The following is a 27497-nucleotide window of genomic DNA, read 5'->3' on the forward strand; positions in this document are numbered from 1 at the left end:
TTAGGACAAATGAAGAGAAAATGGGAAGAAAGATTGAAGAATGTTGATGAACTAGCATCTCGATATAAAAGAAAGCCACTTTGCCCTGTTTACAGGCCACAGCTGTCCAAACCATGGCAACCGTGCTCTGTTTGGAGTCTGTTTCATCGACAATCTCAAGCTTTTAACTATGCAAAAACCTGTAAGGAGGTAAGATATTAAATTGTTAGAAGGGTGTCTTCACTATTTAGAAACGTCATTTGTAAAGTTCTGTTAACCTACAGCGTTCACTTCAGGCTTCTTTTGTTGATACATCAGGCAATTTTTTTTCCTTTCAAGTCAACATGATGCATAAGTTGTAATACTCAGTAGTTCCAACATTAGACTGTGTTATTAGATGTAATTAGGGCTAGTTCTAACACAATACTCTAGATGTGTTGTTAATGTAATAGTAGAAGTGCTTGTGGGGAAGAAAGACCAAAGTGGTGGGATGTGACAAGGGAGGTCTGGCAAATGATGTAGATGAGGGAAAGAGCCAAAATGGTAAGAGCAAAAAGAAAAGGAGTACTAGTGGCACCTTGGAGACTAACCAATTTATTTGAGCATAAGCTTTCGTGAGCTACAGCTCACTTCATTGGATGCATTCAATGGTAAGAGGTAGCAGAAGAATGGGAAAGGGCTAAAAATCTAGTAGGAAGGAAGGAGAGAAGAGGACAGAGAATGACGAAGGAAGAGGGAAAAACAGAGAAGTTAAGATCTAAAAGAGGTAGAGATGAATGAAAAGAAAAGCAAAAATATATCCCACAAGAGACAGGCAACCGCTCAGGCACCAAGAAGTGAAAGAGAAGAACCAGATCACCTGAAATGAACCCTGAGCCTAAGGTATAACTGTTTTTGAATGGACGAGCTAGTTATTTATTTGTAATTACCTACATTTCATATTGTGGAATGTGCAATTTCCTTCTGCCATTTCAGCTATCCCAATAACTCTGCAGGTCTGACCTAGTTCTGTATATTACACTAACGTTTAATGCCTGTCAACAATACCCAGTAAAAGAACCCAGTGGTGTTGAAAGAATTTGCAACGCTCTGTGCCCAATTCTTGTTGCTCCATAGAGCAACACAGTCATTTCCTCACCTTAGACAAAGAAATGATGCCATGTTGTGGTAGGAGGCATGAGGGCACATGTAGGCTCTTGAGGAGCCCTAACAGGTCTGGGGAAGAGGGGATAAGGAATGTTGTGATTCAAACAGGTATCCTTGCCACATGGCGGTTGTAAGTAAGAAACTGTAGATCATTAACTTGTTTAAAATCAGCTAGGGGAAGAAAGGCAGAAAGAAACCAAAGTTCATTATATTTAAAAATAGGGATTTTATATTGAAGTATCATATTAGGTGAATTACTTTGACTTAGAAAGTCAAGGTAACAAAATTCAGGTAATATTTATATCTGTCCTTCTAAAGACCAAGGGAGAGAGTGTCAAAAACACAAATGGCAGTTATATGAAAATCTTCACCCACCCAGTTTTATAGCATGAGAAGTCCTGGCTTGATCTGAAGTCTGGGGGCACGTCTTCACGAGCAATGTTACAGCGCTGCCGTGGCAGCACTTTAACGTGGCTCGTGTAGTCGTGGCATAGCGCTGGGAGGGAACTCTCCCAGTGCTATAAAAAAACCACCACCACAAGGTCAGTAGCTTCCAGCGCTGGTGCACTGTCAACGCTAGCACTTTACAGCGCTGAAACTTGCAGTGCTTGCGGAGGGGGGTGTTTTTTCACACCCCTGAGTGAGGAAGTTGCAGCTCTGTAAAGTGCCAGTGTAGACAAGCCCTAAGACCTTGTCTAGATGAGAAAATTGTAGCCAAATCAGTTTAGAAACTGATTAAACTGTTTAGCTAAAGCGATTTAATTAGCTTCACACTGATTTAGTTAAACTGTTCCAATTTTCTCATCTAGACAAGGTCTAATGTAGGCCCCTGGCTCCACCACACCCATGATCTACCACACCCATGATTTCAGCCAGTCAGTCCTCTTCACCTTTACATGCTGTATTTTTTTCTAATACTTTTTCCTTTTAAAAAGTGTCAATTATGAAAAACAATTTTCCACTTCAGTTTTCCCTACAGAGGAGTAAGTAAGGGGCCACACTAATCCTGAGTATCCAGGAAAACACAGGCAACAAATTGGAACAAAAAATACTAAACCAACAAACTAATATTTGGGAGTTTCCCATTCATTTAACTGGGAAGCTACAATGATGACCCAGTCATATGATAGTCTGCGGTGATATAAATAGCAGCCCTCACATGATCCAAAATGATGTCTACCAGGAAGTACTGTTGGCTTCTTCTGGGTCCAGAGGAAACCCAGAATGGTGTGTTCAATAACAAATACATAAAAAATTACTGCTCTGAAGTCAGGGTGCTTGGTCTCCTGCGTGCCTGGAAGGAAAGAGCCAGCTCTGTGTTACGCATCCCACAACTGGGTTTTTCTTGTCTCTCTTTCCCCTGGCGGCTTTATAGATGGTTTCAGTGAGGGTCACTCTCCAGTCTTAAGTGGTGCACTGCTCCATCACAGTTCTTCTAAGTGTCTTAAAAATAAATTACTGTTTTATGAGAGAGATCATAAATTTACCTATTTCAGTTAGGGCTTGTCTACACTGGCAAGTTTCTGCGCAGTAAAGCAGCTTTTTGTGCTCAAACTGCAGACGTGTACACACTGCCAAGCCACTTTGCGCTGAAACTCCTCAGTTACAGCGCTGCAAAAAACCCACGTTGACGAGAGTCATAAGGCTATTTGTGCAGAGGCTCCAGCGCTCTATTGCCAGTGTAGACGGTTGATTGCTTTCTTTGCTGTAATTGGCCTCCAGAACTGTCCCATAATGCCTCAAGTGACCATTCTGCTCATTGTTTTGAACTCGGCTGCCCTGGAGACATGCGCCCCTCCCCTTTCAAAGCACCGTTTCTGACAGCCCTTGCAGGTTGTGCTGATCTGCTCCAGGACACAAGGCAAATCATTAATGTGGAATGCTCCTGCTGTTAAACACAAAGGCAGGGGTGTGTGTGTGTGTGTGTGTGAGAGAGAGAGATTGCTGTGCAGAGAGCCTAGGGAGGGAGGCGAGGGCTGATGTCAGGGTTTCCCCTTTCCCTGCCTCAGTGCCTGTTGCTTCCTGCCACAGTCTGAACTTGTAAGACAGCATGCTGACAAACTCTCCGTCCCACAAAACACACTCTCTCCCCCTCTCCATTCACACACACTTCTCCCCGCCCCCCTTCAGTTGAAAAGCAGCTTGCAATGTCGTAGGATGCCCATGGAACAATGGGATTGGGAAACCTGCATCATGTGATGCTGTGCCTACCCCATGGGGTATCATCCCAAAGCACCCTGCAGCCAGTTGTACAGTGGGATAACTACCACAATGCACTGCTGTCTTTGCCGTTGCCAGAGCTGCTAATGTAGATGCGCTCCAGCGTCTCAATGAGCACAGTGTGGACACGCAACAGCAGTTTAATTCCAGCGTTTTAATAAAAGTGGCATAACTTGTGGCGCAAAAACTTGCCAGTGTAGACATACCCTTAGTCACTGGTTTGTTTTATTCAAACATTTCATAAATGTACTCCTTTAATGAAACTAACCTTTTTCTGGTATTGAAACATATTACTGTACCTAAACAATTGTATTAACATCAGTTTGAGTCAGTAAACTTGTCAAACATATAAACTGTCATTAAAGGGACAGCATCAACTTGATGGCTACTCAATTAAAAAAAAGTAGGAGTGGTGTGATGGCATGTTTACCCCACACAGGTTAACCAGCTTGGGTGCACCTGGAGGGCGAGTCAAGACTAATTAGAAATAAAGCCCGAGGGGGCGGGAGAGGAGAGTTTGTCTCTATAAAGAGCTGTGTGAAGTCAGTTGGGGAGGAGAGAAAGTGGGAAGTGTCATCTCTCTGGGAAGAAACCTGAAAAGAAGGTCGAGACAGGAGAAAGGCTTCTCTAGGAGGCCTCCTGAACAAAGGCCCTGATGGGCTGAAGCCCACTAGAAACCCTGAATAAGGGGAGGAATGTGCAGCCCCTAGATTGGAGGATTGATTGAACCAGGGAGGAGGAAAGGAGGAGGAGCAGCAGCAACAACAGAGGCACGCCTGCCTGCTGAGCCCAGCTGGGCTGAAGATTTTCTTTGAATACATTTACTTGTTGGACTTTTGATAAAGTAAAGTGGTCTGGCCAGAAGGCCACAATTCTATGTCTGGCCACAAGGGGGCATGTTAGGTTTGGCAAGGTTGCCACATGTAGGGGCTTGTTTAGGATCTGCAGAATACCCCTCTGAAAAAGGAGGAATAAAAGAGAAGCTACAAAATGGAGGAAGTAGTCAGCCTATTAGCAGCGCAGCAGGATCATACTCAGGTTGTCCTCCTGCAAGGACATCCGGCAGCTGCAGTAGAAGTGTGTCCTGCAGTGCCTGGAAAAATGGACCTCAGCAGTTGATCGGCTTCTAGGTGAGAAGACCCCAGCAATCCAGTCCTAGGATTGGCAAAGCTGGGGTCAGACAATGACCCAGAAGCTTTTTTGTGTACTTTTGAATAGGTGGCTAGGACATCAGGATAGGCAGAATCATCCTGCGTGGCCCAGATGGCCCTGTTTCAGTTTAGGGAAGCTCATGTAGCATACAGGGCCCCCACCAAAGAGCAGTCAAAATCATATCCTGTGGAGAAGCTGAATGATACCTGAAGCCTATCGTCACTGCATTAGAATGGAACCATTTCCTCAAGAAGCATGGCCTAGGGTGATTGCTCAGCAGCTCCAAGACCTGGCATGGCACTGACTGTCCAGAAGCTAGTTCTGTAGAGAGAATTATGAATCACATTGTCTTAGAATAATTGCTGCAGATTCTGCAAGCAGGGGCCCAAAGTTAGGTCTGGCAGTTTTGGCCAGTTTACACTGGTACTGCAGTGGAAAGAACAGGTGAATGATACCAAGCAAGCTGAGTAGTGGGCCAAAGCAAAGATCATCATCCTGAGGAAGGCTGGAAGAGGTAAAACCCCAGACTCCAAAGAGTTGGGGGGAAACATGGGGAGGAAGAGTCCTGGGTGGTTCTAAGTTTCAGGGCCAAAATGAGGTATCAACTCCACAGTCACTTCCCTAGCCCAGTGGAAGCACTCCAGGAGGTAGCTGCGGAAACCTGGTCATATGTTTCAGATGTGGCTGACCAGGGCATGTGAGAAAAGAGTGTCCCATGTTGGAGTGGGGCATTATAACCTGGTTTGTGGTTTGGGAGGCTCTTCAAGGCAGGGTTGAACCCTACCATATGTGGTGTCTGTCAAGCTGCAGAAACAAGTGACAAAAGGTCTGGTTGTCTCAGGCTGCAGGCAGACTTTTATTGCAGAAGTGGACTTATATCTGGTAAGATGGACTGGCAGATACATATCTTGTATACACAGAGAGACCCGAATATACCCAGTGATGGTAGTGGAGTTGGAGGTCAGGGTGGCCAAGTGAGAGTCGGAGTGATGAGGAACTGACCAGACACTGACCAGGTTTCCTGGCCTTGATGTGGCAAAACCCAAGCCAGTTAAGGAGACACTTACCCAGACCAATGATCAGGGGTGCTCAGCTCTTCTGAGCACACTGATGATCGCCTGGAGACTGCTGAGAGAACTAGAGAGGAAATTCTGAGACATCCTCATAGTCTAGAGAAACAATTACAGGAAGATAAACAGGACTTGGCAGAAGTAAATGCCTCCCAGCATTGAATTATAATGAAGGCGGCAAAGTTAGAGCAGGACTTGGTCTGGACCAAGGCAGAATTGGAGCACAAAAGCAACAGAGCCAAGAGTTCAGGCCGAAGCTAGCTACATGTCTGGTGGCAAGGAATTACACAAATAAAGGGCCTAAAGTTGTGCCGGAACAATGTACTCTGGGGTCACAAACCAACCCCCTGGTAGAATCAAAGGGGTTTTGAAGATAGCGGCGTGGCAGCAGACTGAGGAAGTTCAGATGCCAACCAGCTGACCGGGGGTAGGGTGAGAAGTCAGCTGAAAAGGCCAGAGGCCCTGGCAACAGGTATACTGAAGGGAACAGAAATGGAGGAAGTGGTGACTGATACAGCAAGGCTTCAGGAAAAGCTGATGGCAGCAGAGCAGACCGTGGAAGAGGAAAAGGCAAATCTAGAGAAGGCGAAAAGGGAGTGGGAATTCCAGATAGAGCTCCTGGAAGATGATAAGCAGAGACTACACGTGGGGGGGCGTGCAAGGTGATGTCCCTCCCTCCCCTGCTGAGATTTGATGCTTGGCTTATACTGAGCATGCTCAGTAACTGAAGCAGTTGAGGAAGGCTGCCCTCACTCTGCCACCCCGCCTCTCAGCAGGCACAGGTCATCGAGAAGAGCTCATTTGACAGCCAGTTGGCAGTCCTTCTGGCACCAGGCAGGATGTAATCTTGAGGGGGAGACAGTGTGATGGGGTGCACCAGGGCCATGGTTCAGGACTAACTAAGGGTATGTCTACACTACCCATGTTACAGCACGGCCGCGGCAGCGCTGTGACATGGGCAGTGTGGACACGCTTTATAGCCAAAAAAGAGCTCTCCCAGCAATTAAAAAAAACCAACCCCACCCCGAACGAGCGGCGGTAGCTTTAAAGCGCTGTCTATACTGGCGCTTTTCAGTGCTTAAAACTTTTGTCGCTCAGGGGGGTGTTTTTTCACACCCCTGAACAACAAAAGCTTTAGCGCTGAAAGTGGCAGTGTAGACACAGCCTAAAAATAAAGTTCAGTTGGAGGAGAGCAGGGTTTATATCCATAAAGTGCCAGGAGAGACCAGGTGGGAAGTGCCCTCTCCCTGGGAAGCAGCTGAAAAGAAGGTGGATGGGGTAGGGGAGGACCAGACAGGGTTCTCCAGAGGCAAGCTGAAAGCCTGGCTGAGATGGGGTTCCTGGTGAGCTGGAGCCTGCCAGAAACCATTAGTTAGGGAGAAGTGTTCCAGCCTCGGACTGGGGGATTGAGCGAACGGCGGCAGTCCTCAGCACAGTTGTACCTCTGCTGAGCCCAGCCGGGCTGAAGGTTTGCTTTCAATACATTTTGTTGTTGTTCTTTGGTAAAGGACTTGCTGACCCTACAAAGAGCTGAACACTAAATTGACCTGACTGCAGGGCCAAAACACTCTGATGGTTAGAGGAGGCCACAGGACAGTGTGTATGTGTAGGGGAGAGGAAACTGAGGCACAGCTTCTGCAATGTCACAATTGGCATGGCAAGTTTGCCACAAGTAGTTTCTGGCATTACATCTCTTCCTCAATTCCCCAGTTTTTGTTGCCTTTACAATCATATTTTCTTATTTTAAGACATTTTTCCTCTCCACTCTTACCGCATATCAAACCCACACAGACAGCAGGGAGAACTGACTAACGACCCTATCCTATGGTTACTTCCATGCAGACTGATTCTCTGAGAAGCCCCACTGACTTAAATGGAGCTTGGTGCAGGGGTCTGCCTGTGCAGAGCTCACTGCAGGATCAGGATCTGACTCACTATACAGGGGAACAGTGCATATGACAGCGTGCAAAGTAAAATATTTTGAGACAGGTGTTACCAACTCTTCAAATGTCATGAATTTCATTAAAGAAGTTATGACTGCCAAAGCTGTTTCCTAATTATGTTCCAGTTTGGGAGCATTTTTCTCTGTAGGGTCACCTCTGGTTTTACATATAGTATATAATTAAAAGGATGGTTTGAACATCGTTTTGCTTGATTTAGGCCATATGTTGCTTCTCTCTTCAGTGGGAATCCCCTTCTCTGTACACTGTTTCTCTTCCCATTGATGTTACCATGCTGCTGATCAAAATAAGATTTTACTAGGCAAATACCACTTGAGGGTTTGATTCAGATCTCAGTTACATCAATGCAAATCCATAGTAGCTTTATTGACTTCAGTGAGCTGCTAAGAGTTACGCTGGTGTAATTTAAATAAGAAGCTGGCTCTTAATTAGCAATAAAAGGTACTTAGGCTTTTTTTTTTAAAAAACCTAAACCATCCTTTGATAGATTGTTACTAATTAGAAAATAATTACTAACCTTTGATCTGAGAAATTAATTTCAAGCAAAAGATTTTGACTAGTGATGTGAAAAAGGAACAGTTAACTCTTTCTTTTAATTTAAAAAGGATGTTCATGTATTTGCTTTGGAAACGAACGCAGAAGATGGACAAAGGTATTATCTTGTGACAACATATACAGAGCTTTGGTTTTATTACAAGTGAGTATTTTGAAAAAAGTACCTCTTAGCTGCTTTAAACTTCGTCAGGGCTGGGGCTGGTATAGACCAGCTCTCAGAAAGCAGGGTACCATAACTGGCTCCCTGACATTGATCCCCTCAAATGTGCTACAGTGCTTGACCACTGAAGAGAATTGGTATCCATAGTGAACAATCATCATCATTCTGGTGCATCAGCAGATAAAATAATTACATCTTCATGAACCATTTTATATATAATTCTTAACAGTCATTTAACAGAAACATATCACATGGTCGAGTTCTGATACTGAACTGTCTAGTAAAGGTCTACAGTCAACTTAAAAAAAAATTCTAAAATGTTTTAGCCATAGTGCATCTGATTAAGTGACAGAATTCTAAAAATCCAATTTTTGTATTTAAGCTCTTTATATTTTGCACTTCTCTCAGTTTGGATGTCAAAATTCAAAGAAGTTGGTTCCACTTTTGTGTGTAGTTTTACTTTAAGGTTCTCAGCACTAGTGGATTTATTGTTTAAAATGACTGTTTCCATTAGTTATTTTTATTCGTGAAAACATATTTGTTGATCTTAGGTGTTTGTAAGAATTTATTTTTTTACAAAATCTAAATTTTAGGCCACATGTATATTTATGGTGTTTCTTTAGTTAGTCACAAAATTCATACTTTAAGTTGTTCAGAACATAGTAGAGCTAGTCTTTAAAACATTTCAACAAGTGTTTCACTAAAGAGGAATAAAAATCTTTATTTTTTAAAATTATTGTTCATAAACATGGGTGATGATTCTTGACTACTTTCTGTTTAGCAAAGAACAAAAAACAAGTCTCATGCATTGCTATGAAGTTATTCCTGAAAAAGCTGTTTGCAAACTGTATTTTGATTTGGAGTTCTATAAACCAGTGAATCCTGGAGCTGATGGCAAGCAGATGATTGCAAAGTTAATTGAGGTAAAACGAACAATAATTAGAATATAACATATTGTAGGTCTGTCTGTCTTGTTATTGGCCTTAATGTGGATCAAAGAGAATAAAGTGAACAAATTTTCCTTATAGTTATTCTATAGCTGAAGTTATCACAAAAAAATGAAAATTGATTACACGTTTTTAGAGAAAATTAAAAAAGCGTGTTTAGATATTGCTAGTTAAAGCAAAGTTTTTCTGGTTTTCCTGCTTTAGAGGAACAAGAGACAAATAGTGGTTGGTATGACAGCATGTTCACCAGAGGCCTGGGACATTTTGTAATTTATCTTTCATTATATTGCCTCTGTAGAGTCTTACTGGTGGATTATGTGCCCCGATACAAGAGCCACAGAACCAAAGAAAGCAGTAAAATTGTTAGGGAGCATATAGGCATGCCCCTGAGCTCTAACAAAAGACTTCACCCTCTATTTTTCCCTCAGTTCTTCTTTTCCCGGTTGTTTCAAGTCCCTTTTTTCCCCAGTGTGGTTTTTATTAAGCGTAGGCCTTTTCTGATTCTTATATAGAGTCACTCCTTATTAGTTACTGGTTTTACTAATTAGCACAAATGTTGTTTTCATATGGATTTGGTTGGGCTTAATGTCCCGGCCCACCATATCTCCAATGTGGTGGACAAAAAGAATAAAACGAGCTTTCAGAAATACATCTCCTTCTCTAGTAAAATATCCTGTCTCAGATAAGTACGAAGGTTTAAGAACATTCATCCTAAGAGCCTTGTGCATGCCTCTCGCTGCGAAGGAAAGAAGCCACAGACTGAATGAGGGCTTTTCTCTTGGAGCAGTCTTCAGGGGATCCACCTCTTTTGAGAGCATGAGAGTCAGTTGTGAAATCTAAGGGATCCTCAAAATCAAAGAAGATTGTTGGATCCAAAAGGAGGGATCTGAGATACCAAGATCTGAAGCTTTTGGACTCGTTGGATCTAAGGTCATAACTCTGGCCCTAGATATAATGTGACTAAGGGCTTGTCTACCCTGGCAATTAACAGAGCTGTAAATTTCTCGCTCAGGGGTGTGAAAAAACACCCCCCTGAGCGCAGCAAGTTGCAGCACTGTAAAGTGCCAGTGTAAACAGGGCCCCAGCTCTGGGAGCCGCGCTCCCAGCCCTGATAGCTACGCCCCTCGGGGAGGTGGGTTTTTGAGAGTGCTGGGAGAGCTCTTTCCCAGCGCTGCGCCACGACCACACAAGGCACGTTAAAGTGCTGACGTTGCAGCGCTTTAGCGTTGCCAGCGTAGACTAGCCCTAAGTTGTCGTAGGTGTGGATTGTAGAGTCTTCAACGCTGGTTGTCACTGGAGCTGTAAACTGTACTTGGGAAGCAGTGTAACAGAAAAATGTATAGATGAGATGGTATATTAGGCTTTTGGGTGAGAAACTGGAAATTTGCAACAGTCTGCTACTGGTACCATAATCATACACGTATTCAATTTATAAGGTAAAATATGTGTTTGTATTTTGGTGAGACTTTAATAAATCATGAAACTTCATAGTCTAAAAAAACAGTATGTTCAAAACCAAAAATATCTTTGAAATGAATGAAGACATAAAATCTGACCTGTCACAATCTATGGGTACCTTTTAGTTATTAAAAAAACAAAAAATAGCCTACTTTTTTTATTTTTCAGCTTTTTAGTAAAAAGCTGGAAGAACTTTATGGAGTTAAATGTTCAGCTGAAGATGTCTTGAACTTAGATTCCAGCACTGATGAAAAATTTAGCCATCACTTAATATTTCTGCTTCACAAGACAGCATTTAAGGATAATATTAATGTTGGTAAGCATATTTTCTTATTTCTAGTACATAAAAAGGAAATGTGTGGAATTTTAATATCTTACTAGTACAATCAAGCACTCAGATATTATGATAATGGGGACCATAGGTGGAAACAAATATGTATTTCCAGTTACATATTTGTGTGTTATTGTGCTTCAACTGATTTCCTGCTCATGTATTTTCTTTTGTTTTCTGTGACTAGTAGCGCAATTTCTCATCAGCCTTCTACTTCAAGGAAACAGCTACTCTCTGTGTGTGTGTCTATACTGTATTTACAGAACAAAGACATCACAAAAGCTGGTAAAAGGCTTGATGATAGTTTTACAGTTGCTTACTTATTTTGTAGATTAAGGTGTGTGTTTTTTTTTTTAATTGGCTGAAGTTAAACTTTATTGGCCAGATTCTTGAATCCAGCTGAGCTATGCTAGCCCAAGACCTTAGTGAAAGGGCAAAGGCATACCTTAAAGCTGCCTTTGCATTAGCCTGATCTAGGGAACAGTGGGAAGCTCTTTGGTTCTTGACATAAGTTGGAATGTCTTCTAGGCTACAACAGCCCCTCATGGACCATTTTGCCAACCCAGGATTGCCAAAGCACAGTGGATTCCAGCCCCATACTCTCATGCTACTTACTCTTGTGGGGCTTGGAGGAAGTAGTGTAGTCCCTCCATACCTAGCTCTGGGCTAGACAGAGAGTTTGCTATGCAAGGGGAACATTCAGCTGTCCTTCAGGGCAGCTTTCTGGCTGGTAAGTGCCCTGGAACGATACAAAGAAGCCAGACTGGAACCAAGAATCTGGCCCTAAATGCCCCTGTTGGTCCTTATCTTGCTCCCATTGAACTCACTGGGAGTTTTGCTATTGACACCAGTGGGATTACAATAAAATCCTTCATTTAGTAAGAGTAAGAAAAGTTGCCTGGGAGTGATTTGAGAGCACAAGAGAGACAGGCTCCTTGCTCTCAGGGTCAAGTGCTTCGCCCCACCCCAGCCTAGAGCAACAGTTACAGAGAAAGTCTGACTTTGCTCCTGCAGCCCTGGGCTGGAGCATGTGCTGTCACTCTTTTAGGATAGTACATACAGTCTGGTCAGCACTGGGAGCTGTGAGGGGATGGAGCATGCTCAGTGAAGGCAGAATCTTTGGCAAATTTAGCAATAAAACTGTAAGAAGTGTGTACTGGGCATGTGTGAACTGAGATTTTTTTCAGAGGTTGATAACTTGGCCAAATTTTCACAGTAACAGCAAAAGGTACATACTACCCCGGCCCAAAGGTCACACCCTGCCAAATTTCAAGTCCCTGGTCCAAACATGGGGTTGCTGTAGCTTCTCAAAGAAAAGGACAACAGAATTATTTTTAATATTGCAAAACAACGTATTTTCCTCTAACCTCAGTTTCATAAGCAGTTAAATCATTTTGGCTGAAACCTTTTCCCCCGCCCCAAAAAAGAAAGAAAGAAAAACCAAGAAACCAGCTTGAGGGAGACACCTCATATGGAAAATTTCAAACCAAACAGATAAAAGGCTGGCAAAGTTATAAGCAACTGCAAACAGATTCCTACAATGGGAAGTGTTGGGCAACCTTAATGTTAGGCAGTGCTACTAGCCTCGCCCGGCATATAGCATAAGCAGTATATTGCTCATTATTTTCATTAAGACTAATAGAAACAAATAAAACCATTTCTTCTCCCTGTTCTCCCCCACCTCCCCCCCATGACTCTTCTATTGCAGCCACAAAAACAAAATGATTAAATGTGATCATTAACTCTTCATCAGTCTAAAAGTTTGATTCTGTAACCTCTTTCTTACAAAGTTATTAAAGAATGTGTGGATCAAAAGTATTTTATTTAAAACTAATTTTAGCCTTGTGATCTAGATAGCTAAGTGTAGAATAAACCCATACTCTTTCAGTTTATTACATCAGCTGTTCCCTTTCAATAAGAGCACTTGAGCTATTACTTCCAGCCCATTGGTTAGGCTTTTTCTATCACCATTGTGAACTAAATTATTAACGCGGCTGGACATTAAATGTTTGTGTTTAAAATCAGTCATGGTTATAATAGATTTATAGGGACAGTAGGCAGAGTAAGCAGTAAATGGTTTGTTTATTGTTATTTTGCCTTCCTAGCAGTAATAGGAAACTAAATTTGCTTGCGATACAAAGTGTCAGTTTAGTAAACAATGTTACTCTTTAACACACATTAAATATGAAACTCAGATTTAGTTAATCTCTTAATCATCTACATGTCAAAAATGGTTGATTGTCTCTTGAAGATTAGCAGCTTTATAGTTTGAGTAATTCAGTTTTTAAATGTTGGGCCTAATTATCTACTGATTTTTACATAGAAAATGTCTATAAATTCAGTTTGCTTGATACAGTGATATCCAAGCATCTAAATATCAATCAGGATTTTTTGTATATGAAGAGAGAGGAAGGTCAACAGTTTAAATAAACTGTCCAATGATATTAAAGCTATAAGCAATTTTCTCTCTCTTTTTTTAAATCAAGTCTTTATTGTGGAATACCAGTTAATGAATAATAGATTATTTAATCTATGATGTTTCCATTATAAATCATCACAACCTGTGTGTTCTCTGGGACAAACTAGAAAATGAAACTGCAGTCTTATCCTAATAAAACTGAGTATTTTATTAGAATTTTTCTGTCAAACATTCTGCAAAATAAGTAATATCCTAAAATATTAAGTGTGTTACTCTTCTACCAACCTCTAAGAAGGCTTTAAAACAAAGGGATTAAATTCACAGCCGGTTTAAGCAAGTTCAGCTCCATTGATTTCAGTGGACTTGCACTCATTCATGCAAATAAAAAACCTGTTGTTCAAGCTGCAAGCTGTAGTGGCTGATGCTCCCTCATATGCCACAGTACTGACCTGTTGTCCAGTCCTGCACTTACGCATGTGAGTAGTCCCATTCACATTACTGTAAGTGGTGTGTATAAGTGTTCACAGAATGAGGCTCCAATTGGCTAAGAGAATGGAGCATCTCTTTTGCTCACTGGGAATCTGGCAGTCTAATGGGAGATCCAAGTCCATAGTCAATGTCAAATCCAAAATTCTGGCTCATGCTGATCATTGGCAAAGTCATTCATTACCAAAACCAGCACCCTGTGTGCTCTGATCATGGATGAAGTACCAGACCATGACTCTTATCACCAGTAGTAACACTATTTGGGCAATAGCATGGGTGTCCTGTGCCCTGCTGTCAGGTTGGTAGAGAAGAGTATGGTCCTCCTTTGAAACCCTGCACAAGGCTGGTTTACTAGGACTTTGAACAGGTATCCAAGATTTTTTCCTCAATGTGAAACTTTGGTTAGAGAAGCTGTAGTGACATTACTACACATTTGCCATTCACAACATTTCAGTTTTTATTATTATTTTGTTTCTAGGACCAGGGCCCACTTGTTTGGTTCTGTACAAATATATAGAAACACATGGCTCCTTCCCTGAGGAGCTCACGGCCATTAAGATGGTGAAGGGTGTGAGAGAATGATACAACCAAAATATGGACAGTTCTTACATACCTGTTTTAACATGGTGAGGTGTCTTAAAAAACAGCAGCACAAACTTCAGTTTCAACTAAAGTTCATGCCAAAACTTGGGCCTCCCATTTAGCAGTTTAAAGCATTGGTTGTGCACCAGACTTAGAAGAGAGAGAAACTCTATCCTGGTTTTTTATTTGAAAGTCTTTGCACAAAACATATTGAATGCATTTTTAACTTGTGACTAAACAGACCCTGATCCATTTCTTTTCTTATTATTTTAAGGTAATTTTGTGAAAACAGTTTTGCAACCTGCTCTTGTTTTAACTGAAAATAAAGCTGATGCTCTGATTCTAGAAGAAGGGGCGGACAGTGTTGTTTCCCAGTCTTCCAAAGCAACAGCTGAAATAGATGGTACTGTTGTAAACCTCAGTGCAGTGAAGGAGCCTCCTGGGAAATGGCAATCTAATATGCACAAAACGCTGGAAAATGGAGCACGGCAACAGAACGAAAATCCTGATCTTTCCTTTCTTGTTGTGAATGATAAGGAGGGAGGCAAGCAACTTGTCGTCGATCTGGGTAAATATAAAAATTAGTTACTGACAGAATTCTGAGCCAAATTCTGCCATTAGATGCATGCACAGAAAATGCAGCCTGCGGGAAGGAGGCATTTGCATGCACAAATTAAGTAAGAATTCAGCTCCATATTATGTGTATTTTATTCCTGTTAAGGTTGTGTACTGGAATGCAACAAAGGTTAAGTAACCAGAGATGATTTATGCTTTGGTCCCAGCACTGTTTGCACAGTGTTTTGCTTAATGTACAGTAATATAATTAAGTACTGAACATACAACAAAATGCAGGATGCAATTCAATAAAAATCAAACAAATTATCTTAAGTTGTATTTTAAATTTGGCCTTAAATATTGACATGCTTGTGGAACTTTTAATATTAGCTGAGGTTCCATAATGTTGTTCCACAGTAAATAAAAACTCTGTCCTTTGGAGACTTCAGTTTATCATTAGGATCTATCACCCCTTGATGATAAGGGGGACAATAGTTGCATGGGGTCATTGGTTCAGTTAAATGGCAAGTGGCTTGATTACAAAGATGGGGACTAGAGAGGCAGTCTGTTTGATAGTTGTGTATTTAAGATTTGTCACAGACTACCTAAAGCAAGGGATGGGTACTCCTTTTTAATGGTGTGTATAAGGAATGTATGATTCCGAACATCTTCTAGAGATAATTTAAAGTTAAGGCCTAATCCATTTGAACCTATTGAATAGAAACTGCAGAATCCATAATCCAGGTAATTTTAGGAAGCAAACAAGGTGCTGCATTTTGAATGGTCTAGAAAATTCATGTGAATAAAATCAAATAATGATCAACAAGAAATGCGTTGTTCAAATATATTCACAGTCAGTTGCATACATGTAGCTTGTTAATTGCCCTACCCCCAAAAAAGTGAAGATCTGTGTGTAATTCCTGTATACTGAGCAGAATTTTTTCTCTTAAAAAATACAAATTCAAAATAATTGGAAAGCACGGACAGGTCTACAATGACTTCTTTTACCACAGTTTTCGTTTTGGCTTCTGAATTGCTTTACTATGTTATCTTTCACCTATGAAGTTTTGGAAGACTGGCTTATTGGTAACAATCTTGGGGTATTTTTACATATTAGTAGGTGGCTCAGCTGAGTACTGTGACACAATAATACAGTGTTCTGGACACATCTATTTTTGTATTTGCCACAGAAAAGTTATTTTGTAACTACTCTCAGCAGTGTTCTTCCTTGAATAGCAGGTACCTAACTTCCAAGACTTAGCTTGCACTGTTATGTTGGTTCCCTAAAAAGAGAGTAACAAAGTGCTCTGCAACAGAAGAACTGTGACTGTAACTAAAACAGTAACTCCTGCAGAGACTAGTGAATAAAAAATAAGGTGGGAGGGTGCAGTTATGTGGCACACTAAGCTGATAATATGTGGGTTTGTTACTTCCGTTTTTGGTTTTAGTTCACAGTGAGCTAGAACATGGTGGGCTTACCACCCTAAATTACAAAATGATTGGTAGACAGAGACCAAGAACAAATTGGAGCAGGATACTGCAAGACAAAATTGGGATGCAATAGATCAGTCATGCCAATGCTCATAGTCCTTAAACTTTCATGAGAACTAAATACAGCTTCAGAATTAAACAATTCCCCACCCCCCCACACATACACGCAAAGTCTCGAGCAGAATTGTTCATACTTGCCAACCCATATTTGTTTTGAGATTGTGATGTGAACTGCATTTTTCTGACTACCACTCTTGTTGTTGAAGTGCAACTATGATATAGTCACACTGACACACAGAGAATAGGAAACTGATAAATTGCCAAACCATGTTTACAATGTAAAATAGTTACATGATTTTTCATGCTAGGAAAAAGAACAATTAGACTGGAGAATGATTTGCAGAGATTTTGAAATAGTACCAAATAACTAGTATTTACTTAAAATGTCTGTACAGCAGTTTTGAGTGATTGTCCTTATAGTTGAATATTATGGATAAATATATGGCTGTTTGATTCATTCTTACCCTGCTATATAACTCCTACTGTGAGAAATGAACTGGGATAAATATAAGTTTGTGTTTACGCCTTTAAATGCTTTTTTCTCAGACACCCAAATATAGTGTATAAACAATACATATGAGAGAACCTAGCCAACTGTAAATACATTATGAAACCTCTCTCTCTCTCTGCAGGAGTTTATACAAAGAATAGAAATTTCCGGCTGTATAAGTCATCAAAAGCAGGAAAGCATACGACTTTGAAAATAGCTGAAGATAACAAGTTTGTTCCTAAACCCAAAAAGAATATTTCTGTTGAGGAGCAATATTTCCTTTCCTCTTTGGTTTGCAATGTTAGGTAACAATTTAATTACAGTGCTATGTAAAGTACTTTAAAATGTAGACTTCAGTAATATTTATAATTGCTGTAGCAGCAACCACTACTGTTGCGGGGGCTGACATTCCACTGAGACTGATGCATTCTATTCTAGGAAAGTTCAGCCATTGGTTTCAGCAGGTAAATTTTTCTGATGGTTATTCCTTGAAGCAAAGGTTTGTCAGAAATCCAATCTGCTGCACCTACCTTCAAATATGCAATAAATTCAGAGAACTTGTGCCATTTGTGATGGTTTCTGAACTGCACTCTGTGTGTGTGTATGGGGAGGGAGGTTGTGTTTTGGGGTTTGTTTGTTTGTTTTTAATTTTTGTTTGAGATGAAGAATTTGACTTGTTCAAGGTTATTCAGCTGACAAGTGCTACATTTCTATCATTGTAAATTAGGTAGGACTCTGAAATGGACCAAAATCCAAAACTGCCCTCACTGAACCATTTAAGAGAGAATAACTCCAGTCTAGACACAGAAGAAAATGAAAAGCATTATTTTGTGTGTAAACTTTAGTGAGCAACAGCAGTTTTCCTTAGTGCTGCACAAATATATGCAACACAATTTATTATCAAAAGAGGCTGCAATCTAAGGACCTAATCCTGAAATGTACTGAGTGTTTTTTTGGGAGATGAGGCAACCAAAATTGCTAATGACTTCAGTACTCAGCACCTCACAGGATTGAGCCACAGTTGAGCTGCATTTATTATGGAGTTTTGATTGTAAATATCTTTTTAAAGATGCATATTACATTCAACATTCCTGTAAATCTTTGGTTGTGATGGGCCTCAATTAAGCACCTGTCAGGGATGGTCTAGAATGGATAATACTTAGTCCTGCCTTGAGTGCAGGGGACTGGACTAGATGACCTCTCGAGGTCCCTTCCAGTTCTGAGATTCTAAGCATGTGCCTAAATACCTTGCACAATTGAGGCCTATATCCTATAGTATAATTAAAAAAAAAAAAACCAAACCAGACTTCAGTGGAGTCATTCCTGAGTAAGGACAAGAAATCATCTGTTGTAGAATTTGCCCCATATGATGGTTTGTTTTCATGCCAGAAACACAGCAAAGAAAAAACATAGTTCTTTGCAAATTATTAGTCTAAAAGGGTAAAGTGCAAGACTACTAAAAGCCATCCAAAAGTAAACAATACTTTTCAAGGACTACATAAATAGCAAATAGGGCTAGAAGTAGTGCAGAGGATCCTGGGTTGGGTGAGGGTAGATCTTTCTGTCTCTGCTGTGGAAGAAGGAAACTCTGCCCTCTGCTGGAATATGTCAGAGGAAACTAAGTTAAAATGAATCTTTTATGTCTGAACAAGAAATAAAGGGGCCATAGGAATCGGAAAAGGAAGTATGGTATGTCCAGAAATCTGAGTTATGACTGACTTCTCCCACTGTCTCTCTCCATCAGGTTCTCAGAAATTGAAAGAGCCCTAACTTGTGACATCCCAGAAGGGAAGAAAAAAATGTTTAAACAAACAGACAGGAGAGTTTTCAATAGCACTTCAGGTACTTCATAACAATCTTTTGAATATGTGATTTTATTGAATAGAAAAATTTATCTTAAGTGTTTGCATCATTAATTTGCTATATGTATTACAGTGCACCTGATCTAATTATGGAATATATCTCAAATTGTACATCTGATAAATTGCATCCTCGTTGGGCTGTTGTTCTTATACATCAGTGGAAACTTTCTGCTGCAGCTTATTTAGGCAATATCCTTTAGCTGAGTCCTGCAGAGGGTATGCCCTTCATTTCCCAGGGAGACTGCCTAACTAGTTACTCATGCACTAGTAAATTGGGAGCATGCAGGAGTGTCTCTCTTTCCCTGTTCTATAGACCTTTCCAGAGTAAGTTACATGAGCAGCAACTTGGGTGTTTTATATTCAGGATGTAGAGTAAAGCTTGAAATTAATAAAGGATCAGTGTGTGCCAACCTAATTGATCCTGCATAATACCTTACTCCACGAAAGCCCCATTGAAATCAATAGGGCTATTTGTAGTGGAAACTAGTATTCAATATAAGTCAGAATCTAGTCCACAGTGTAGAGTTTTCTTGTCCCCAGGAATAATAAGCATTGACCAATCTCCAGGAGCATGTGCTAATTGTTAATTGTAACCTGCCTTTCCCAAAAGTAGGGATCTGGCTCCAGACTTCCTGAGCAAGGGCAACTTCTTCTATAATGAAAAATGCTTTCCAAGATGTATACCACTTAGACACTGAGCCCAGTCCTGCTTTATTGATGGTAATGGGACTAGGAGTAGGTCCTTAATGGTTAGTGAGATTCAAGTACACTTTTTTTTTCTGAGTTTGTATAATCTGTAACGGTAACTTGTTTTTAAACAGATCCCATAGAAGGATATCAATATTCACCTTATCCAGAAATTGATTGTTTTGTCCTTTCTTTAGTTAATAAAGATGACGCTCATGGAGGTAAGGACCATAACTTTTTTTATTTTTTAAAGAGAGTCAGACATATATTCTCAAGATGTTATGAATTATTTTTAAAAAGGGTTCTTAATTTTCCAGGGATACGACGATGGAATTATTTTTCCTTGGAAGAACTCCTTGTTTATGACATATCCAGATATCGCTGGTGTAAAAATATTGGAAGAGCCCACAAAAGTAATAACATAATGTATGTTCTTTAAGTGTGTTTTATTTAATAGGCACTTTTACTTTGAAAGGCTTCAAATTAACCTTTTAATAAGGAATTTTTCATTATGCAACTAGAATATCCAGGAATGCTTGAACAGAAACTGTTCATGGAAGGGAGAGTGTTTTTACAGCACCTAATACAACAAGATCCCAACCCTATCCTGCTATTCACTGGAAATGGAAGGAATTTTTTGAGTTTACTCTTTAGCTGAACATACATTTATACCTATTTATGGAGTTAATTCCAATGGCAGAGGATAATGGGAGGTACTGACCTCAGTGGGGTCAGAATTTCACTCAAAATGTTTAGTTAATCTTACTTAGTAAACTGAATATTGATGAGAGAGACTAATTTAATTTTTTAGGTTACAAATTGTAAATGTAACTTGTCATCTGATTGTCAATTTTACCCTGAAGAGAAATTAACAGCCAGTCTCCTCTTGAGTGTGAGAATAACCAAATGCATGCTGCTTTTTTTTTAAAGGACTCTATCCAATTGTATCCTATTTCTAAATGTTTTTCAAAAGAATGAATATTAGATTGTTTTTAACAGCAAGAGATGTACAATATTCTATTCAACCACAGCTAAAATGGTATAGTATTACCAAATTATGTGGTAAGATTTGTCCCATACTGCAAATCCAGGTTATGCAATTTTGTTAAGTACCAGAGTTTGTACAAGTGCTTTAGTTAAACTCACTGCAAAAGTGAGGGTTTTAACTCATTTTATAACTATCTTATACAAATCAACGTCTTTTAAGAGTCTTATTTTCCATCTTTGTTCAGACTTAATGTAGGCTGAAGATAATTGTACCTCACTTTCAACACCGTGGCTTTAAAACATACCAAAAACCTGTACATTTAAGATGCACACTCTTAATGTAATTTCCATTTTGTTTAACATTGCATATTTTATGTAATTTCAGTTGTAAATGGGCCAGAGTGCATGTACAAAGACTATTTTAGAAACAGAGGAAGGGCATGAAATCCTGGCCTGATGTGTATAATGTAGCTAATGCTGTTTAAGTGCTAGCCAACACTTGCATCTGTATTTTAAGGATCCTGGTAGATCTAAAAAAAGAAGTTTACTATCAAAAATGTTATGACCCTGTCTGCAGAGCTAAAAACTTCAAATCAGAAAGTAAGTATGTTTTCAATAAAATTACACAAAACCATTTCAGAAACATTAACTTTGAACAAAATATAAACACACTGTATTTGATTTAGGTATTCCATTACCCCCTGAGATATGCCTCCCTTTTCTTTTCAAAGAGGTATGTATTTTTTGTTCCTTTCCCTCTTCCCCATCCCCACAAGAAAAAAACAAAAACTGCGAAAAGACTTAATGGTAACTCAAGTGTGTTCCAAACTGTCATCTCTGGTAGCCCTTTAAAAATCTTGCCTACACTAAGGGACTGAATGATTGTGCAATCTTTACTCACTTGTGAGTTGTTCAATGGATGGCAATGGGACTCCAACTGTAGTGACTGCATAATTGGACCCTAAATATTTCAGAATTCTCCTGCTAGTACTCCTACCACCAAGGGAAGTGCTAATATAGACTGGCCGTAGGCAAGGTTACCAATATCTCACCTAGACTAAGGCAAATCTTCCTTGTGCACAAGATCTTTTAATCTCTGACTATATCTACACCATCTAACTGATCAATACATGAGTGTCACCTTTAAACTTCATGGAGGATTCAAAGAATACATTCCGTTTTCTATTTTTCTGATGCTTAGGCAAATACAAGTCAGACTTCAACCAGTGTTTGCAACACACAAAATGATGGTAGCATAGTTAATACATAGCATTAGTGGTTTAATATGCTGAAACAACTGATTCACACTTTTAAATTTATTCACACGGAATTTAAATGATAGTCATGGACTTTGAAGAGTGAAGTTAATCTTCATTTAGAAAATCCTTTCATGTAGTGTAGTAAAGCAATAATGTAAATATTCAACCTTTGTAGAGAAGACTATTGGCCAAGCAACCCCTACCTTGAGCTTTATAAATAACAGCTTTTCAGTAGCTGGCATTACCTTTCAACCAAACTTTTCATGGTTTATTGATCGGTGTACTGCAAGTTTATGAAGTCCTATCTGAAGCAGAACTGATTGTTGGTAAGTTACACCTATTTAGGAAAAAATTCTTAGTAAGTGAATCATCACTATTTAAAGCAGTGGTTCTTGGCCCAATCAGCACACAGCTACAGCTCATGTGACATCCGCAGGGCCATACAAGTTGTGTGTGTGTCTCCCCTAGTTCTGCTTGGAAAATATTACAGTTGGGCATGTAACTTCTTTAGATTGGTTGCATCCCTTCAATAATCATTTCTTTTTGAAACAGCACATATCCATAAAACGTGTTATCTCCCTACAGATGCAGCTAGAGCAAACTCAGTAGTGCTCTTACAGCATGATTTTCAAAAGCTTGCCAGTTACAAGGCACTGCTTTTAAGGACTAAATTTTGGTCCTACTGAAAACTGACTTTCATAAGATTAGGGTCTGGCTGTATGGTAAATGCCCACAATCCAAAAACACATGAGAAACTTGCCTGGTCAGCTGACCTACACTGTTCATTAGAGGTGACATTTTCAGAAGTGCTCAGCCTTAGCCTAACTCTGCTCCCATTATGAAGCCAACAAGGAGATCTAGCCCCCAGAAGTAATGAACACTTACATGTTGAATAAGTAATATTTGTTTTTTTAAAGGAAGAATATGTACTTTTTATGGATGAGAGTGGGAACATAGAAGAAAAACCTAACCTTACAGACTTCTCAGAAAGCACATCATTAAGGATACATCAAGAAAATAAGAAGTCTCCTGACAAGCTCTGTTCAAATACAGAATGGGAAAATGTGACTGATGATGTGTATTTTCTGGAAGCTATCGAAGATGCTGAACTTGCAGAAGTTGCAGACAACAGTCTGACCACGTGGAACTGTGACCTGGAAGAAATACCTGATGAGCTTCTCATAGAGGTTTTAAGAAAACAGGAAGTTTGTGGTAACAAGACATACAACTAGCTATCAACTCAGGGTAGCTGTTTATAAAATGTGCTAACTCAACTATATCTTAATGTATCTAAAGCCAAAAGTTTCAGAAGTTCCTTTTACACTGCCAAAAGAAACTGATAAAACCATGCCAGCATCCTCTCTTTATAAGAAAGTGCATAGTAAACTTGCCATTAGCTATGTTTTTGTACATTGGGTTTATGTGTTAATGACATTTTATATGGTTTAATAGGATACAGCCTTTAATTTCTGGTTTAAGTTCCAGCTTAGTCAGTGGTGGTTCTGCCACCTGCAGCAGTGCATATGGCACAAAAGCCACCCTCTCTCTTTACAGAGGCCAAGGACTGAATAGCTGCAGAAACTGAACTATCCTCTCACGCCTAGAAGTAGCTGCTCCTGGACAGGAAAGAAGCACCATGGAAGACCCAGGTAGATCAGCTTACCCTAGTGGTACCTGTGTTGTGCATGTTCTAAAGCTAGACACAGGCGATCAATCTGGTACTTCTCAGGAGCACTAAATTCAAAATGTAAAAAAAATGCTAAATAGACAGTGTCACCACACTCAAAAAGCTTTATGGACAATGATTCAGGTAAAATTCACTTACCAAGGGATGGAATGTGGTTAGAACATGTTTCTTCCCATATGTCCAAATGTTTAGGATGTTGCCTACAGCCTGTACTGTACTTCGTTACTTTACAAAGGGCAAGCAGGATTTCTTACCTGTATGTGGGCCTGCCAAAAGGTAAATCCATACTTTAGATAAAAACTTTTGAGGATTTGTCTACCTTTCATTATGCTTACCACCTTCTGTACGACTTGTTATAACTAAGCTGTTTTTAAAAATCCACATACTAGTTTTAGAAATATTTTATCCATTATGCATATAATGGTGGAACAATTTAGACATGTCTCAGGCTTGTAACAGGCAACTTACAAATTATCTTTATGCTACTTTAGGATGAGCAACAACAGGTTTTTCAGTATATATAAGTTGTAATGTCCACTAAAGAAAATGTCTGCTCTTGTCACATTAGTATTTCCAAATGATTACTCTGGTAATCCAATAATAAAATCCTATTAATTTTAAAGCACTAGATTTCACTGATTCATTGAGATCATTAATGGTTTGTCATACTACCTCTACTCCAGGCTGCTGCACACAAACTTATTATACATCAAAGTGAAAAACCACACGTTCCCTTCACCATTGTTAGTAAATCTTTAGAAACATATCAACTTTTCTGACAAGAGGCTCACACCACTTATTTATAGAGGTGAAAGATTTGAAATCAGAAGCAATTTAAACACATTGCTTTGTTTTATTAAATGCTTATGGGAGTATTTAAATAATATATCAAAAGTTAGAGTGCAAACACAAACTACTAAAATCTACATGAGTAGCAATATCATAACCATGTATACTTAGCTTGCTTCTTGTTTAGGTATATGAATACACTTAACTGATGCTAACTATGCTTAGTTGCAAATAGAAGGCATAAAGTATTTAAAATTTCTCTGGCTGCTCCTTTTTCTGCAAATTCAGAACCTCTTGTAATCTTGTGTTGATATTTTGAAAATGACTTTCAGCTCTTAAAATTCGTTGGGATTCCACCAGAAGAGCAGGAATGCTGGAAGTTCCATACTGTTGGAGGGAAAAAATTACAAGGCATTAACCCTTTGAAAACAATGTCCAAATACTCCATTTGTCTCTCATACTTGACATATTTGAAAGAGTGGATTATAATTTGATGTCACTCTCTTCAAATGTTCTATTCTGCATGTTTAAGTCAAGTTAAAGTTTGGCTATACTAAGCATAAGCAGATAATATGCCCTAAAGTGGATGACTTCCTTAGACTGGGAGGTCAGCAGTGCCCTAGAAGAGAGGAGACTGTATTCCAGGCCATGAGCACAATTCCTGTACAGGTTTCCTACGCTACTTAAACTACATATTTGAGAAGCTCACTGTCAGTGCTGTGCTGCTGAACAGACGTTTGAGCATTAAAGAGGGTTACAAAATTCACTGTGAAGTTGGAAAGTTAGCAAACACTACCATCTTGTATTTAGGGAAGCTCCTGGGCACCAGGGTTTGACCTATATCTATATTAAATAAGAAAATTAATTTACTTTCTCACTGAACTTTTTAAAAATAGTATGCTACATGTGTGTCCTGGATACAATAACACTGAAGTTTTTGCCATGCTGTACAAGGTCTTGACAGACATCAACATGATGATATTGCTGTCTGCCCTGAATCACCATTTAGTTTCTTCTCTTAAAGAGACAAAACTTGAATTAGCTAGTGCAACATCATAGAATCAATATGTACTTACGACTACTTTTTCTTGTGGGTTGTCTTCTCTGTAATTTAAATACTGTTGCTGCACCTCCTTTAAATCAGTTAGGAACTGGGTTGCATTCCTGATAGAAGATTCTGTCTCTTGTAGCTCAGCATATTCTCTTTGTAGTTGCTTCAGTTGTGGTCCAGTCCTTAAAAAAAAAAAAAAAAAAAAAAAAAAATCAATACTTAAGGATTGTGTTGTGAATTTTCTTCTTTCAGGAGTTACTTTGAATGTACTGTTTCTATTGAACATGACTTAATGGGGTCATAAAAGTGTAAAGTACAGACAGCCTGGTATTTTTCTCAATGAGGGTAACTAATTGGATAGGAATATGGCCCTTTAAAGTGGGCATACTGTTTGAGTTTTTATCTAATAAGGACCCAGATCTTTAATCTTGTCAATAATACAATAATTCTTCTGATAGGAATCCAGCGATCACATTTATGATCAAGGGGATTCTAGGAGATGGCTTTTGCCAAGGAGTACAATTTAAAATAGACTCACGCATAACATTTAAGGTTAAAATACAGCCAACAATATACCCCCTCTATTTTGAGAGATATCCTATAGTAATGGAATATGGCAGTAGGCATTCTGTGACTCCACCATACCAGATGCTGCATGTACTATCTTGGGAAATATCCCACCCCTGTAGGGGCAGTTAAAATCAGAATGTATTGCATGTGTTCAAGGCTGAATTCTATTAAGGGAATCAGGAAGTTTACCCAGCAAGATTGAAGTGAGCTATATTGGGGGTGGGAACAACACCCCACACTGTTTCACGCTCAGTATTTGTTAATTTTAAGTATTCTCACCTCCAGTCATGCAGCTGGTGTATTTCTTACAGAATGTGTAGCCCAACTGGCAGACATTATCCCAAGAATTTAGAGTAGCTGGAGACAGATTGTGAAAATGACTATTAGGCAGTTCCACAACTCCTATGGAGTGGTTAATTTTAGCTTTTGCAAAAAGGAAGGAATACACATGTTCAGCTGATGCAGGCCATAAATGTTTCATCTGCTATTTACACAAAACTGTCAGTTAACAACAAAAGCAAGGGTTACCTTAGATTTTCTGGACAGTAACAGGACTCCTCAATTTCCACTGATAAGCTATTATTGTATGCTTTCAATCAATATAATCACTATACATTTCAGCAAATGGAAACTTACCGAATTAGTTCTCCTCTAACTTCCAGCAAACGCCTTCTTTTTTTATTGATGTCTGTGATCACCTATTATATAATTAAGTGAAATAGCAGTCTTTCAAGACTAAGACAGTTAAATGACAAGGTAGATATCTTCCCTACCCCCAACTCTGCATTCTGAATTGACAATGCTCTGGGGGTTCTAGACATGGAAAATCTTGAGATACCAAGTCTTACAATTCATGACAATGTAATCTATGGAAGTGCTATTTTAGGTATTTTTTCAAAAGGGTCTCTAAAATTTGTTAGCATTTTCCTTCTCTCTCCATAACTTGTACTATTGAACTAACTGTAGTAAGGGATCCTTGTTCATCCAGGTAAGTAAATCTCAACATTTAAAAAAAACGTCAAGCATTTCAAAAGTAACTTTTCAGTAACATTTGGCATAAGACGCTGGTGTAGAAATTTGTTTTTTATTAATACTTATTCGGGAGGATCTCTAACTCAGGAGTTGCAAAGCCAATCATAACACAGGCACCCCACATTCTCATCTACAAAATCTTTAGGTCACAGTAGATTACATTTTTTTTTTTACATGTAAGAATAGCATGAGGTTGTTTGTGTAGTACTTTAGAATTCTTCAGAATGAAAGGTGCTCTGTACATTTAAGATTTTTCTATATTCTTTAATTCAAACACTTAAAAGTACACCCTAATTCTGCAAGTTGCTCTGCACAGATAGCACTCTGCACAGAACAGCTTGTAGCATTGGAGCCTAAGTTTTGGATGACTTCATAGAAAAGTTCTGTCTTTATAAAGTCAAGTTCTAAATCAGAAGTTTAAATGAGAGAGCTTGCATACGTGTGACTTAGACTAAAAACATGTTTTTAAAATAGTGATTGTCAAGCCATCAAATCATTAAATGTAATTTTA

At 39.4% G+C, this 27497-nt stretch overlaps 2 protein-coding genes across 14 annotated transcripts in view; one reads left to right on the plus strand and one right to left on the minus strand.

Annotated features, from left to right (window-relative positions):
• Positions 1-25571, plus strand: part of PRIMPOL (primase and DNA directed polymerase) — a 36310-nt gene extending 10739 nt beyond the window's left edge. For 2 of the 5 annotated variants that reach the window (XM_073341770.1, XM_073341771.1), the window contains exons 3-14: positions 5-189; positions 8134-8225; positions 9025-9166; positions 10817-10964; positions 14741-15034; positions 17205-17367; positions 18807-18904; positions 19746-19832; positions 19929-20037; positions 21116-21198; positions 21285-21331; positions 22775-25571. In XM_073341770.1, the coding sequence (XP_073197871.1) occupies positions 5-189; positions 8134-8225; positions 9025-9166; positions 10817-10964; positions 14741-15034; positions 17205-17367; positions 18807-18904; positions 19746-19832; positions 19929-20037; positions 21116-21198; positions 21285-21331; positions 22775-23089 (1763 nt within the window). In that variant the 3' untranslated portion in view covers positions 23090-25571. Of the gene's footprint in view, positions 1-4; positions 190-8133; positions 8226-9024; positions 9167-10816; positions 10965-14740; positions 15035-17204; positions 17368-18806; positions 18905-19745; positions 19833-19928; positions 20038-21115; positions 21199-21284 lie in introns of those variants that run through there. The other 3 variants (XM_073341773.1, XM_073341775.1, XM_073341774.1) reach the window with 3 other exon arrangements.
• CENPU (centromere protein U) overlaps positions 13430-27497 on the minus strand; it is a 35210-nt gene continuing 21142 nt past the window's right edge. For 5 of the 9 annotated variants that reach the window (XR_012158646.1, XR_012158651.1, XR_012158650.1 and 2 more), the window contains 4 exons: positions 26591-26652; positions 25410-25566; positions 23683-24720; positions 16707-23011 (listed from right to left, as the gene is read on the minus strand). Coding sequence is in view for 1 of the 9 variants with exons in the window: in XM_073341776.1 (XP_073197877.1) it covers positions 24583-24720; positions 25410-25566; positions 26591-26652 (357 nt within the window). In the remaining 8 variants the exon portion in view is untranslated. Of the gene's footprint in view, positions 15031-16706; positions 24721-25409; positions 25567-26590; positions 26653-27497 lie in introns of those variants that run through there. The other 4 variants (XR_012158647.1, XR_012158649.1, XR_012158648.1 and 1 more) reach the window with 4 other exon arrangements.

The sequence above is a fragment of the Lepidochelys kempii genome, chromosome 4 (assembly GCF_965140265.1).
Source record: "Lepidochelys kempii isolate rLepKem1 chromosome 4, rLepKem1.hap2, whole genome shotgun sequence".
In the NCBI taxonomy this organism is placed as follows: domain Eukaryota; kingdom Metazoa; phylum Chordata; order Testudines; family Cheloniidae; genus Lepidochelys; species Lepidochelys kempii.